The sequence below is a fragment of the Tamandua tetradactyla genome, chromosome 21, assembly GCF_023851605.1.
Source record: "Tamandua tetradactyla isolate mTamTet1 chromosome 21, mTamTet1.pri, whole genome shotgun sequence".
Taxonomy (NCBI): Eukaryota; Metazoa; Chordata; class Mammalia; order Pilosa; family Myrmecophagidae; genus Tamandua; species Tamandua tetradactyla.
Window position 1 is genome coordinate 17,664,412 of NC_135347.1, and position 14,711 is coordinate 17,679,122.

At 37.9% G+C, this 14,711-nt stretch overlaps 1 protein-coding gene across 5 annotated transcripts in view; it reads left to right on the forward strand.

Annotated features, from left to right (window-relative positions):
- EPB41L4A (erythrocyte membrane protein band 4.1 like 4A) overlaps positions 1–14,711 on the forward strand; it is a 322,974-nt gene that overhangs the window by 258,410 nt on the left and 49,853 nt on the right. For all 5 annotated transcript variants that reach the window (XM_077138974.1, XM_077138978.1, XM_077138975.1 and 2 more), the window contains 3 exons: positions 10,709–10,799; positions 13,371–13,454; positions 14,438–14,551. In XM_077138974.1, coding sequence (XP_076995089.1) covers positions 10,709–10,799; positions 13,371–13,454; positions 14,438–14,551 — 289 coding nt within the window. The remainder of the gene's footprint in view (positions 1–10,708; positions 10,800–13,370; positions 13,455–14,437; positions 14,552–14,711) is intronic.

A 14,711-nucleotide genomic window follows, 5' to 3' on the forward strand; every position in this document is an offset into this window, starting at 1 on the left:
GTAGCTCAGGAGTCAGAGCTAATGTAGAAGGAAAGATTTGAAAGGTGGTAGATTAGAACAGAAAAAGTTTGAAGGATACTTGGAGTTAGTGTTTGTCAGCAAAACAGAGTCAATAAACCTAAGCAATGCACAATCCACCTTTCTCACCTATGCAGATTTCTATAATCAGTGCATAAATGGGCTTTACTGAATTACTTAGCTTTCTTCTCATTTATTTGAACTAATTAGGGAAATGGTTAAAATACAGTGTTTTAAAAGTATAGTTATTACTTTTAACTGCATATTTAGTAACTGTGCTGATATGAAAGGATGTATGTCCCCTAGAAAAGCCATGTTTTAATCTAAATCCCATTTCATAAAAGCAGAATAATCCCTATTCAATACTGTATGTTTGAAACTGTAATCAGATCATCTCCCTGGAGATGTGATTTAATCATGAGTGGTTGTTAAGCTGGATTAGTTGATGACATGTCTCCACCCATTTGGGTGGGTCTTAATAAGTTTCTGGAGTCCTATAAAAGAGGAAACATTTTGGAGAAAAGGAGATTCAGAGAGAGCAGAGCAGAATGACATAGTCACGAGAAGCAGAGTCCACCAGCCAGCGAACTTTGGAGATGAAGAAGAAACATGTCTCCCTGGGAGCTTCATGAAACAGGAAGCCAGGAGAAGAAGCTAGCAGATGACGCCGTGTCCTCCATGTGCCCTTCCAGATGAGAGAGGAACCCTGACTGTGTTCACTTTGTGCCTTCTCACTTAAGAGAGAAACCCTGAACTTCATCAGCCTTGTTGAACCAAGGTATCTTTCCCTGGATGCCTTTGATTGGACATTTCTTTTTTTTTTTTTTTATTAATTAAAAAAAGAATTAACAAAACAATTAGAAATCATTCCAATCTACATGTACAATCAGTAATTCTTAATAACATCACATAGTTGCATATTCATCATTTCTTAGTACATTTGCATCGATTTAGAAAAAGACAACAGAATAAGAATTAAAACAATAATAGAAAGAAAAAACAAAAAACCTATACCTCACATGCAGCTTCATTCAGTGTTTTAACATAATTGCATTACAATTGGGTAGTATTGTGCTGTCCATTTCTGAGTTTTTATATCCAGTCCCGTTGTACAGTCTGTATCCCTTCAGCTCCAATTAGCCCTTCTCTCTTTTTTTTTTTTAATTAACGGAAAAAAAGAAATTAACCCATCATTTAGAGATCATACCATTCTACATATGCAATCATTAATTCTTAACATCATCACATAGATGCATGATCATCATTTCTTAGTACATTTGCATTGGTTTAGAAGAACTAGCAACATAACTGAAAAAGATATAGAATGTTAATATAGAGAAAAAAATAAAAGTAATAATAGTAAAATCAAAACAAAACAAAACAAAACAAAACAAAAACCTATAGCTCAGATGCAGCTTCATTCAGTATTTTAACATGATTACTTTACAATTAGGTATTATTGTGCTGTCCATTTTTGAGTTTTTGTATCTAGTCCTGTTACACCGTCTGTATCCCTTCAACTCCAATTGGCCATTATCTTACCCTGTTTCTACCTCCTGCTGGACTCTGTTATCAAGGACATATTCCAAATTTATTCTCGAATGTCTGTTCACATCAGTGGGACCATACAGTATTTGTCCTTTAGTTTTTGGCTAGACTCACTCAGCATAATGTTCTCTAGGTCCATCCATGTTATTACATGCTTCATAAGTTTATCCTGTCTTAAAGCTGCATAGTATTCCATCGTATGTATATACCACAGTTTGTTTAGCCACTCTTCTGTTGATGGAGATTTCGGCTGTTTCCATCTCTTTGCAATTGTAAATAACGCTGCTATAAACATTGGTGTGCAAATGTCCGTTTGTGTCTTTGCCCTTAAGTCCTTTAGGTATATTCCCAGCAATGGCATTGCTGGGTCGTATGGCAATTCTATATTCAGCTTTTTGAGGAACCGCCAAACTGCCTTCCACAGTGGTTGCACCATTTGACATTCCCACCAACAGTGGATAAGTGTGCCTCTTTCTCCGCGTCCTCTCCAGCACTTGTCATTTTCTGTTTTGTTGATAATGGCCATTCTGGTGGGTGTGAGATGATATCTCATTGTGGTTTTGATTTGCATTTCTCTAATGGCCAGGGACATTGAGCATCTCTTCATGTGCCTTTTGGCCATTTGTATTTCCTCTTCTGATAGATGTCTGTTCAAGTCTTTTTCCCATTTTGTAATTGGGTTGGCTGTCTTTTTGTTGTTGAGATGAACAATCTCTTTATAAATTCTGGATACTAGACCTTTATCTGATATATCATTTCCAAATATTGTCTCCCATTGTGAAGGCTGTCTTTCTACTTTCTTGATGAAGTTCTTTGATGCACAAAAGTGTTTAATTTTGAGGAGTTCCCATTTATTTATTTCCTTCTTCAGTGCTCTTGCTTTAGGTTTAAGGTCCATAAAACCGCCTCCAGTTGTAAGATCCATAAGATATCTCCCTACATTTTCCTCTAACTGTTTTATGGTCTTAGACCTAATGTTTAGATCTTTGATCCATTTTGAGTTAACTTTTGTATAGGGTGTGAGAGATGGGTCTTCTTTCATTCTTTTGCATATGGATATCCAGTTCTCTAGGCACCATTTATTGAAGAGACTGCTCTGTCCCAGGTGAGTTGGCTTGACTGCCTTATCAAAGATCAAATGTCCATAGCTGAGAGGGTCTATATCTGAGCACTCTATTCGATTCCATTGGTCGATATATCTATCTTTATGCCAATACCATGCTGTTTTGACCACTGTGGCTTCATAATATGCCTTAAAGTCAGGCAGCGCAAGACCTCCAGCTTCATTTTTTTTCCTCAAGATGTTTTTAGCAATTCGGGGCACCCTGCCCTTCCAGATAAATTTGCTTATTGGTTTTTCTATTTCTGAAAAATAAGTTGTTGGGATTTTGATTGGTATTGCATTGAATCTGTAAATCAGTTTAGGTAGGATTGACATCTTAACTATATTTAGTCTTCCAATCCATGAACACGGTATGCCCTTCCATCTATTTAGGTCTTCTGTGATTTCTTTTAACAGTTTTTTGTAGTTTTCTTTATATAGGTTTTTTGTCTCTTTAGTTAAATTTATTCCTAGGTATTTTATTCTTTTAGTTGCAATTGTAAATGGGATTCGTTTCTTGATTTCCCCCTCAGCTTGTTCATTACTAGTGTATAGAAATGCTACAGATTTTTGAATGTTGATCTTGTAACCTGCTACTTTGCTGTACTCATTTATTAGCTCTAGTAGTTTTGTTGTGGATTTTTCCGGGTTTTCGACGTATAGTATCATATCGTCTGCAAACAGTGATAGTTTTACTTCTTCCTTTCCAATTTTGATGCCTTGTATTTCTTTTTCTTGTCTAATTGCTCTGGCTAGAACCTCCAACACAATGTTGAATAATAGTGGTGATAGTGGACATCCTTGTCTTGTTCCTGATCTTAGGGGGAAAGTTTTCCATTTTTCCCCATTGAGGATGATATTAGCTGTGGGTTTTTCATATATTCCCTCTATCATTTTAAGGAAGTTCCCTTGTATTCCTATCCTTTGAAGTGTTTTCAGCAGGAAAGGATGTTGAATCTTGTCAAATGCCTTCTCTGCATCAATGGAGATGATCATGTGATTCTTCTGCTTTGATTTGTTGATATGGTGTATTACATTAATTGATTTTCTTATGTTGAACCATCCTTGCATACCTGGGATGAATCCTACTTGGTCATGATGTATAATTCTTTTAATGTGTTGTTGGATACGATTTGCTAGAATTTTATTGAGGATTTTTGCATCTATATTCATTAGAGAGATTGGTCTGTAGTTTCCTTTTTTTGTAATATCTTTGCCTGGTTTTGGTATGAGGGTGATGTTGGCTTCATAGAATGAATTAGGCAGTTTTCCCTCCACTTCGATTTTTTTGAAGAGTTTGAGGAGAATTGGTACTAATTCTTTCTGGAATGTTTGGTAGAATTCACATGTGAAGCCATCTGGTCCTGGACTTTTCTTTTTAGGAAGCTTTTGAATGACTAATTCAATTTCTTTACTTGTGATTGGTTTGTTGAGGTCATCTATGTCTTCTTGAGTCAAAGTTGGTTGTTCATGTCTTTCCAGGAACCCGTCCATTTCATCTAAATTGTTGTATTTATTAGCGTAAAGTTGTTCATAGTATCCTGTTATTACCCCCTTTATTTCTGTGAGGTCAGTAGTTATGTCTCCTCTTCCATTTCTGATCTTATTTATTTGCATCCTGTCTCTTCTTCTTTTTGTCAATCTTGATAAGGGCCCATCAATCTTATTGATTTTCTCATAGAACCAACTTCTGGTCTTATTGATTTTCTCTACTGTTTTCATATTTTCAATTTCATTTATTTCTGCTCTGATCTTTGTTATTTCTTTCCTTTTGCTTGCTTTGGGATTAGTTTGCTGTTCTTTCTCCAGTTCTTCCAAGTGAACAGTTAATTCCTGCATTTTTGCCTTTTCTTCTTTTCTGATATAGGCATTTAGGGCAATAAATTTCCCTCTTAGCACTGCCTTTGCTGCATCCCATAAGTTTTGATATGTTGTGTTTTCATTTTCATTTGCCTCGAGGTATTTACTAATTTCTCTTGCAATGTCTTCTTTGACCCACTCGTTGTTTAAGAGTGTGTTGTTGAGCCTCCAGGTATTTGTGAATTTTCTGGCATTCCGCCTATTATTGATTTCCAACTTCATTCCTTTATGATCCGAGAAAGTGTTGTGTATGATTTCAATCTTTTTAAATTTGTTAAGACTTGCTTTGTGACCCAGCACATGGTCTATCTTTGAGAATGATCCATGAGCACTTGAGAAAAAGGTGTATCCTGCTGTTGTGGGATGTAATGTCCTATAAATGTCTGTTAAGTCTAGCTCCTTTATAGTAATATTCAGATTCTCTATTTCTTTATTGATCCTCTGTCTAGATGTTCTGTCCATTGATGAGAGTGGGGAATTAAAGTCTCCAACTATTATGGTATTTGTGTCTGTTTCCCTTTTCAGTGTTTGCAGTGTATTCCTCACGTATTTTGGGGCATTCTGGTTCGGTGCATAAATATTTATGATTGTTATGTCTTCTTGTTTAATTGTTCCTTTTATTAGTATATAGTGTCCTTCTTTGTCTCTTTTAACTGTTTTACATTTGAAGTCTAACTTGTTGGATATTAGTATAGCCACTCCTGCTATTTTCTGGTTGTTATTTGCATGAAATATCTTTTCCCAACCTTTCACTTTCAACCTATGTTTATCTTTGGGTCTAAGATGTGTTTCCTGTAGACAGCATATAGAAGGATCCTGTTTTTTAATCCATTCTGCCAATCTATGTCTTTTGATTGGGGAATTCAGTCCATTAACATTTAGTGTTATTACTGTTTGGATAATATTTTCCTCTGCCATTTTGCCTTTTGTATTATATATATCATATCTGACTTTCCTTCTTTCTACACTCTTTTCCATACCTCTCTCTTCTGTCTTTTCGGTTCTGACTCTAGTGCTCCCTTTAGTATTTCTTGCAGAGCTGGTCTCTTGGTCACAAATTCTCTCCGTGACTTTTTGTCTGAGAATGTTTTAATTTCTCCCTCATTTTTGAAGGACAATTTTACTGGATATAGGAGTCTTGGTTGGCAGTTTTTCTCTTTTAGTAATTTAAATATATCATCCCACTGTCTTCTAGCCTCCATGGTTTCTGCTGAGAAATCTACACATAGTCTTATTGGGTTTCCCTTGTATGTGATGGATTGTTTTTCTCTTGCTGCTTTCAAGATCCTCTCTTTCTCTTTGACCTCTGACATTCTAACTAGTAAGTGTCTTGGAGAACGCCTATTTGGGTCTATTCTCTTTGGGGTGCGCTGCACTTCTTGGATCTGTAATTTTAGGTCTTTCATAAGAGTTGGGAAATTTTCAGTGAAAATTTCTTCCATTAGTTTTTCTCCTCCTTTTCCCTTCTCTTCTCCTTCTGGGACACCCACCACACGTATATTTGTGCGGTTCATATTGTCCTTGAGTTCCCTGATACCCTGTTCAAATTTTTCCATTCTTTTCGCAATAGTTTCTGTTTGTTTTTGGAATTCAGATGTTCCATCCTCCAAATCACTAATTCTATCTTCTGTCTCTTTGAATCTATCATTGTAGGTATCCATTGTTTTTTCTATCTTTTCTACTTTGTCCTTCACTTCCATAAGTTCTGTGATTTGTTTTTTCAGTTTTTCTATTTCTTCTTTATGTTCAGCCCATGTCTTCTTCATGTCCTCCCTCAATTTATCGATTTCATTTTTGAAGAGGTTTTCCATTTCTGTTCGTATATTCAGCATTAGTTGTCTCAGCTCCTGTATCTCATTTGAACTATTGGTTTGTTCCTTTGACTGGGCCATATTTTCAATTATTTGAGCGTGATCCGTTATCTTCTGTTGGTGTCTGTGCATTTAGACAGATTTCCCTGGGTATTGGATCCAAAAGTTTGGAAGATTCTTCTGTGAAATCTCTGGGTTCTGTTTTTCTTATCCTGCCCAGTAGGTGGCGCTCGTGGCACACGTTTGTGTGCGGGTCCCACCAGTAAAAGGTGCTGTGGGACCTTAAACTTTGGAAAACTCTCTCCGTCCGGGAGGTTCGCTAGCCGAAGCGGCTTGAGCCGGCCCGGGGTCCAAACGCAGGGAGGGTTGCTGGCCGCCGCAGCCCGGGAAAGAGCCCATCCGAATTTCCTAGTCGGCCCTGGGCGACAAGCGTGGCGGGAGGGCGCCAGCGGCAGCGGCCTGCCCGGGAGAGTGCACGTTCCCCGGGAGTCACGGGTTTGGAAGGGGCCTCCCCCACCCGTCACCGTTCTCCGCGGCCTGGGGATTTCCGATCCAATTCTCTCAGTTGGTCCGGGGGGCCGCGCGTGGTCTGGGTGCTAGCCGCCTTGGTTTCAGGGGACCGCCTCTCCAATTCTCCCAGCCGGCCCGGGAAGGGGGAAGGGAGTGACTCCGGCCGCTTGCCACCCCACCCGGTGAGGCCCGCGCGCCTCGGTTATCTCACCCAAGCTGCTTCTCTCAGCCAGCCAGCCGTTCCAGGATGGGGTACGCTGTCTTTTTTATCTCTGTTGTGGCTTTGGGCGCTTTCTGTATCGTTTCTACTCCCCTAGTAGCTGTCCTGGAGAAGAAACTAAGATCCGCGTGTCTTACTAAGCCGCCATCTTCCAGGAAGTCCTGATTGGTCATTTCTATAGACTTGTAGTTGGGACATTTTCTCAGCCTTAGAACTGTAAACTAGCAATTTATTAAATTCCCCTTTTTAAAAGCCATTCTGTTTCTGGTATATTGCATTCTGGCAGCTAGCAAACTAGAACAGTAACTTAAAGAAAGTTAATAAATGTTGCCTAGTTAGAGCTTTTTAAGAGCCCTCCATAGATTAATAGAAAAGAGTATTTTATAAGAAGCATATGAATATTATATGGGATAATTAAGAAGTGCTCCCAGTAAGATAATGCTTTTAAGGATTTTTCAACTCTGTAGTCTTGTTTTCCTAGTAAGACTTGTCCAGTTCACATTAGTTATAGAGTAGGGGAGTACAGATGAACAGTTCACCATTTTGAATATAGAACTATGAATTAATTTTTTTTTTTCACATGGGCAGGCTCTGAGAATCCAACCCAGGTTTCCAGCACAGCAGGAGAACTCTGCTACTGAGCCACTGTTGCCTGGCCTGAATTAGATTTTATCACTCATAATACCTTATCTCATTTATACAGTGCATCTGAGAATTATATGATTGTGATGTTAGCAAAAATGTTCTTATAATAGAACAATTTCTTTTGAAAAAAACCTGGCTATACTGTATATGTGTGTCTGGGAGAGAGTATGCATGTAATATTTTTCAAAAATTTTTTTTAAAAACTGTCTAGATAGTGTTTCGTTAAAAAAAATGGTGATTTGAATATGCTGTTTTTTTTTTTTTAGGAAAATAGATGGACATAGTTTGTAATTTTTCTATTGTAAAATATGCCCCACTTTTTGTCTGTTTGTTTATTTGGAACATTAGAATGGAGGTGAACTAGGTGAAAGTGATTAAGCAACCTCACTTTCCCCAAGGGGATCAGTTGTTAGACTAAGAAAAGACTAATCAATCTAAATAGACGAAGTTGGAGCAAAGCTAGGCTTATTCTTCAGCTGTTTGGTCAGGGCCTTGGTTAACATGATGGTCACCTTTATGCAATGCTTTTTTTTTTTAATTAGAGAAGTTGTAGATTTATTAAACAATCATGCATAAAATACAGGATTCCCATATTCCACCCTGTTATTAACACCCTGCATTGGTGTGTTAATCAATTTGTTATCATTGGTGAAAGCACATTTCTATAATTGTACTATAAACTATAGTCTGTGTTTTAACTTACTTAGGGTTCACTATTTGAACTGTGTGGTTCCACAGATTGTTTTTTAAGTTTTTATTCTAGTACCATATATCCAGCGTAACATTTCCCTTTTGCAGTGCTGTTTTGATTGATGCTATTAGCATTGGGTATTGGTTCCTCTGCCTCATCCCCTCTCTCATTCCCATTAAAGCCTGGGAAAACAGCCCTAAGCTATGAAGGTCCCTTTCATTTATATTGTAAATTAGTAATACCTGTGTGAGGATAATGCCACATTTAAATAAGGCTTAATAGGAGCAATTAAAAATATTAATATTGGGGCACATCTGTTGCTTCGGGCGCAAGTGAATTAGGCCCTCCTGCCACTGCCTCGATACTTTACCACTGGGAATTCCACACATCATCAGCAGTTTCATCCCAAATCTTTGCCTATAATTTTGAGAGTCTGCTCTTAAGGTTTTCTTGTTGGTCATGGCCAAATAGAGAATGAATAGATGCTGCAATGTCTGAAAGCATATCTGGGGTAGTCCAGGGAAATTAGGGATGTCCCATTTATCATACCAGGAGAAATATGTTGTTGTAGACCCCAGCGTTCTTCTTTTCTAATATCTGTATTCTCGGATGTAGCACAATGATTAGTCCTGTCTCCAGTGTGAGCTTACCTTTAAGCCTACGTGTGTCTGCAGACTCACCTTTTCATTTCAGGATTCTCCAGTAGGAACATAATCCAGAAGTTCACTCTTGTCAAGTTTCTTAGAATAATGGTTTTGGGAATTCATATTTGAAACCACTGTTGTCTTTGTCCAAGGCACACTTATTAACACATACCTTTCCTGATAGGTAGCCAAACGTGCCTACAATTGCTCTGGAGGAAAATTGCCAATTTCAGGGGTGTGCGCATGTCCCTGTTGTTACCTTTCTGTCTCAGTTGCCCTGGAGAGAGGATTCTTCTCTTGGTTATTGGATGTTCTCCACAGTGCACATTCTTTTCACTTACCCCTCTCCCCCCCTTTCCCTCAATTGGTACGGAAATGGATATCTCATTTAGACTCACTTTTATGTGGGTGGGCTCAGCTGGCGGTTATGGAAGGTAGGGTATTGTGGTAGTTAGTGCTTGGTCTCTGGAACCAGACTGCTCAGGTCAAAGCCAGCTTCACCCCCACTCATGGACTGTGGGACCTTGAGAAAGGCCTATTTTTCTTATCTTTAAAATAGGATCGTATTAGTGTCTATTTCATAGATTATTTTGAGGATCACATGAGTAAATACCTGTGAAGTGCTTGAAACAGTAGTTGACCCATAGTACTTAGTAAATGTTAGCTCTTATTAGTATCACGAACTTATCTCCATGACTTGAAACCCACAGTGTTGGCAGAAATTATGCTTTGAATTCAAGCATGCTATGGTCATACCCCTGCAAGCTGTATTTCTGAGGGACACACTTGCATTCTAGATAGAGTTCATTGAAACTGTGGGCATCCAAGCTGACAGATTCTCCCTACTCATCAAAGCTGCCTCACCCAAGAGGGAGATACAGTGACACTTGAGACGAATTGTGATCTGTTCCCAGGCATCTCACTCCTACAAGCTGATCACCCTTGCCTGAGAACAGGAACCAGACCTCCTGGATGGACCTGGGCATCTCGCAACCTTTTTTTTTTTGATTGTGATTTCCCACAGCATGCCAGCGCTGGGCTCCCTCTGCTGGTACAGCTAGCATGCATGTAAATCTGTGGAATAAAATTTTTTTTTTGTATTTGAGGGATACAAATCACTGCTATATTACTATTGCTCTTACCATTTACAGTATGTGTTGGTATATTTTCAGTTTTTAACACTTTTTGAGGTTTTTTTCAATTTCAAATGAAGGCTGTCATGACCTGCCTAGAAATGGTAACTTTTTCACAACATAGTAATGAACTTATTATTTTTTATATTCCAATATATGGTACTAAATATTTGAAATCTTATTTTGACTCTCTAAAGTAAAGATTGACCATGTTTGGGAACTTAGATAGCTCTTAATGTTGCAAAAGATCTGATTTCAAAGTGTTGTAGCATAGGTGTAGCATAGGTTGTAGCATAGGTGTAGCATAGGTGTAGCATAGGTGTAGCATAGGTGTAGCATAGGCCTCCTAGAGCCTTGTTATGTTGAGGGTTTAGTACATGTTGTTATTGATTTGAAATTCTAATTTATCAATAAAATGTGCCATGAAGTGCCTGAAATTGCATTTTAAAATTCTTCTTCTTTGTGTTTTGCTGATCTCTGTCTCCCTTCTTCCTTATATCTTTCCTTTCCCTCACTTTGCTACTAGGATCAAACAGCATAAATCGGGTAACTGCAAACCTGGAAAATGCAGAAAATGAAGGGACAACTAAAATTATTGCACCTTCACCAGTAAAAAGGTCAGTGCAGTCAACTGAAGAAATGCACTACTCTATGCTGTCAGAAAAATGATTTTTCCTGTTAACAAGGTTAAGAATCTTTTCACTTTGATAGTTAGCTAATATTTTTGATCAACGGGTTCCATAAGTAGTCTGTGGGGCACAGAATACCTTAAAATGCCAGTAAAATGTAAAACATCAGGGCCTCCCACTCTCATTTGAGAGGAAATGCTCTTGCTATCACAACATAGTGAAATCACAGATAGTCTTTGGTCTTCCTTCCTGGCAGCAAACCGAAAAAATTCCAAGTGATTTTTAAAATGGCATAACGTAATGGACTATCAGAGGGACGTGTGAAATAAAGTAGATGATATTCATGTTTAATGTACTGTGTTCATTACACTGGTGCACTGAACTGTGACCCTGAGAAAAGGGTTTATAGAACTTAGAGGCATCAAAGCTTCAGAAGTCACTGGTTGCATATGTATGAAGAGTTGTCATGGTCCTCTGCATCAATTTTCCCAACAGCATTCCCCAGTGGAAGGACCTTTTCTTAATATATTACATGGATTATTTCCCTGAAAGATACGCCTTGTTCTCTATTGAGGAACTGTTTCAGAACCATTTTTTTCCTATCTCCAATTATGTTCATGGAGTAGCATTACAGAAATACAATGAACAGCTTTCATTAGCTCACTTTCGCTATAGAAATTGCTTCCTACATCATGGAGAAGTCCCAGCAATCAGAAATATGTAACCTTGAATGACCTCTTAGATCATTTGGCCAGTTTCTTGTTAGTAAATAATGGTGTCTTCATTCAGCTGGATTGTGGCTACTTTGATTGGTATAGCTTATCATTTCTCAGCAAAATGATTCTAAAATATGAGGATTCCTAGAGTTGTGATGTTTCTGCCATGGTTTGCCTACCTTTTCTTTTGTTCCATTCTAGGACACTGCCTTTATAGATTTTCTTTTTGGAATGATAAGTTCTTTGCCTTTGGATACACTTTAGTTTACTCTGTCCCCCTTAACCAGTCTCACAGCTATAGATAGAGTACCAGTTCAATCTGTATGATCAGGTTAAGTCTAACATAAGAACAGTACTCTTCCCTGATCTCAAGCCTTTTTTAGCATAGAAAATGCTCGATCTTTAGTATAGAAGATGCTCAATCCCCTTTGTAACTGCAATCCTGCCAATAGCACTGATACCTGAAGGCCACCAAAATTTCCCACTCACGCTCCAAATGAGAAAAAGCTTAGGGAGTGAGTGTAATTAATTTGCCAGCTAAGGTTTCATTATTCTTTAACTTTCACCTACATTCCCTATTCCCCTTTCATCTCCCTATTTCTTTTCCCAATGTCCCTTTTCTATTCTCCTCGCTCTCTGTTTCTGATTTATTATATACAAACACACACATGCCTTTTACTGTCGTATTAAATATCTACCATATTATTTTTCCTCACTTCAAAAAGTAAGCTTTTACTTTGGGAATTTGATCTCAAAAGTTTTTTTAAACCTTTATAAGAATAATGTATTTTTCATATAGAAAATCTTCCTGCTATGTACTAATGCTGTGAGTTACTTATCTTTGTAAAATATATAATTTTATAGGCTTATTCATGGTATCTCCTGTATGGATATAGTGTGGTAGGGTACAAGTTTCTTCTGTTTTTTTTAAAATGACTTTGTCAATTTTTTCTGTCTTTCCTCCTTGTTGGCTGTTTTAACGAAACCTGCTATGATCCAATTCTAGGACATTTATATAGATGATTCCTCAAAAAGCCAGGGTTAAAAGTTAATTAATTAAAAAAAAAAGTTAATTAAGTTAAGTAGCTGTATCTTTTCCTGAAGCCAAGACCTTGGGGAGGTGAGAGGTGACACATTCCCCATCCTCATGGTGAGGGAAGGACTCTGATGAGTCTTTTTGTGTCTCACCATGTGTTTCTAAAACTGTTTGTTGAGATTGAATAGTAACTCAGATATGTTTATGTTCTTAGAGCAGAAAGATGATACTAGGTCAGGAAATAGCATTTCAAAGTTATTCTGATTTGGAAGTAGGATGCCAAGATGTGGCAGAAACTAGGGATGTGGCAGAAACTAGGGAAGGTCAATTTGGGTAGCCCAACCTGCCTAGCTGACAGACCTGCATAGATTTAAACTCAAGTCCAAGGCCAGGTTCTCTGACCTCTGCAGTGAAGGAGGATCCCCCATGAGTCCAGATATGCCCAAGCTCCTTCCTTATAAGCTTTCTCCTTTTCTTGACTCAACTGTTACCCTTGCTTCCTGTCCTTCAGGTAGATGCTCTTAAAAGTTTTTTGACAATTGATGACCTGGCATTTGTTGATTTAAAATGGAAGAACTTGAAAGAAAGGGTATGAACAAAAAGATTCAAAGGCCCTTGCTGGAGACATACAATTTTTTGGCAGCCACCTCTATTCATTTTCGGATGAGTCATGGTGTATAAACAAACAAATTTAAAACAAAAGACATTTTAACATTTGTTGAATAATTTTTATTGAAGAAGTAAAAATGTTAACTTCCTTCTGTTTTCAAGTTAATTTATTTTTCATACTTTTTTTTTTAATTAAAGCTTTAAGAAAGCAAAGAATGAAAACAGCCCTGATACCCAAAGAAGCAAATCTCATGCACCATGGGAAGAAAATGGCCTCCAGAGGTAAATCCTTGTTTTAATAAGGGAGAACAGTAGCAGCAAAGAGGTTCTCAGTTGCAGCTCATTGAATAAAGGAACCAATTGCTGTGTAGCTGGTTATAGCTAGAGGTAGATAGTGTGAATGGTGGAAATCTGAAATAGAAATAATAGAATGAGTTCTAATGTAAAACTTTATCCTGGAAAGACAGAAGGAAAAACTAGTGTATATTAAGAGACTGCCTAAAAGTTCACGAAGATGGTTTAGAGTAAGAATGTATTATTAATATGAATTATTATTTTTTATAATTTATTTTATTATTATTATTATTTCCCATTCATTGTACTTGTGAAAATTTTAGTCAAAAACTGTAGCTGATGAATAGTCACTCTAGGAGACCCTTATTCCTAAAAATATGGATATGTTTACTTCCTTTCTGTTTACAATGACCAGCCCAGCAACACACCTGCATCACAACACATTAGTTACATATTATGGAGCTTCTAGGTCTGGGCTCTGGAATGACCGCCCTGAGATCAAATTACATCTTTGCCACTTCCTAGCTTTTTTATGTGGGCCACTTAATTAAGCATTTTGTCTTTCTGAATCCTTCTCTGTTCAGTGGGTCTAAAAATTGAACCTAAACATATAGGACTAAAGTGACGATTAGCTAAGACAATGAATATAAAGCTTTTTGCTCAGTTAATGTCTTAGAAAGTGGTAGGTTCATCATAAATGTGAACTGTTGTTGATATTATCAGTTATGCTTGTTCATTTCTTACTTCTGAGGCCCAGTGGGACAAATCTATTCTTTTAAAGACTTTCATGATTAAGTTTACCAGGTCTTACCTCTTTATTTCTTTTGATAAATTTTCGTCAGTAGAGAGATCTCTGTGTGACTCTGAAAGGATTGAATGAACCATTACTGATGCTTCTTTAATCAGGGTTGGGGTGTTGGCTCCTCCAGGCCCTTTGCAGGTGGTTGTTCACTGTTCTTGTTTCACTCCAGTGGCCTCTACAACTCTCCCAGTGACCGCAGTAAGTCACCAAAGTTCCCCTACACACGTCGCCGAAACCCCTCCTGTGGAAGTGACAATGACTCTGTACAGCCAGCGAGGAGAAGGTAACTAAGCACAGCCCCTCTGTTTTTAATTTTCAACAGAAGCTTTGGTCCCATTTGCTTTTTTATAAGAGGTGATTCTCATAACAGCGTCACTGTTTGTCTCCCCAAGACAATGGAGAGCTTATCCTTTTGAGATAAGATAAGCTGGGGGGTGCACGGG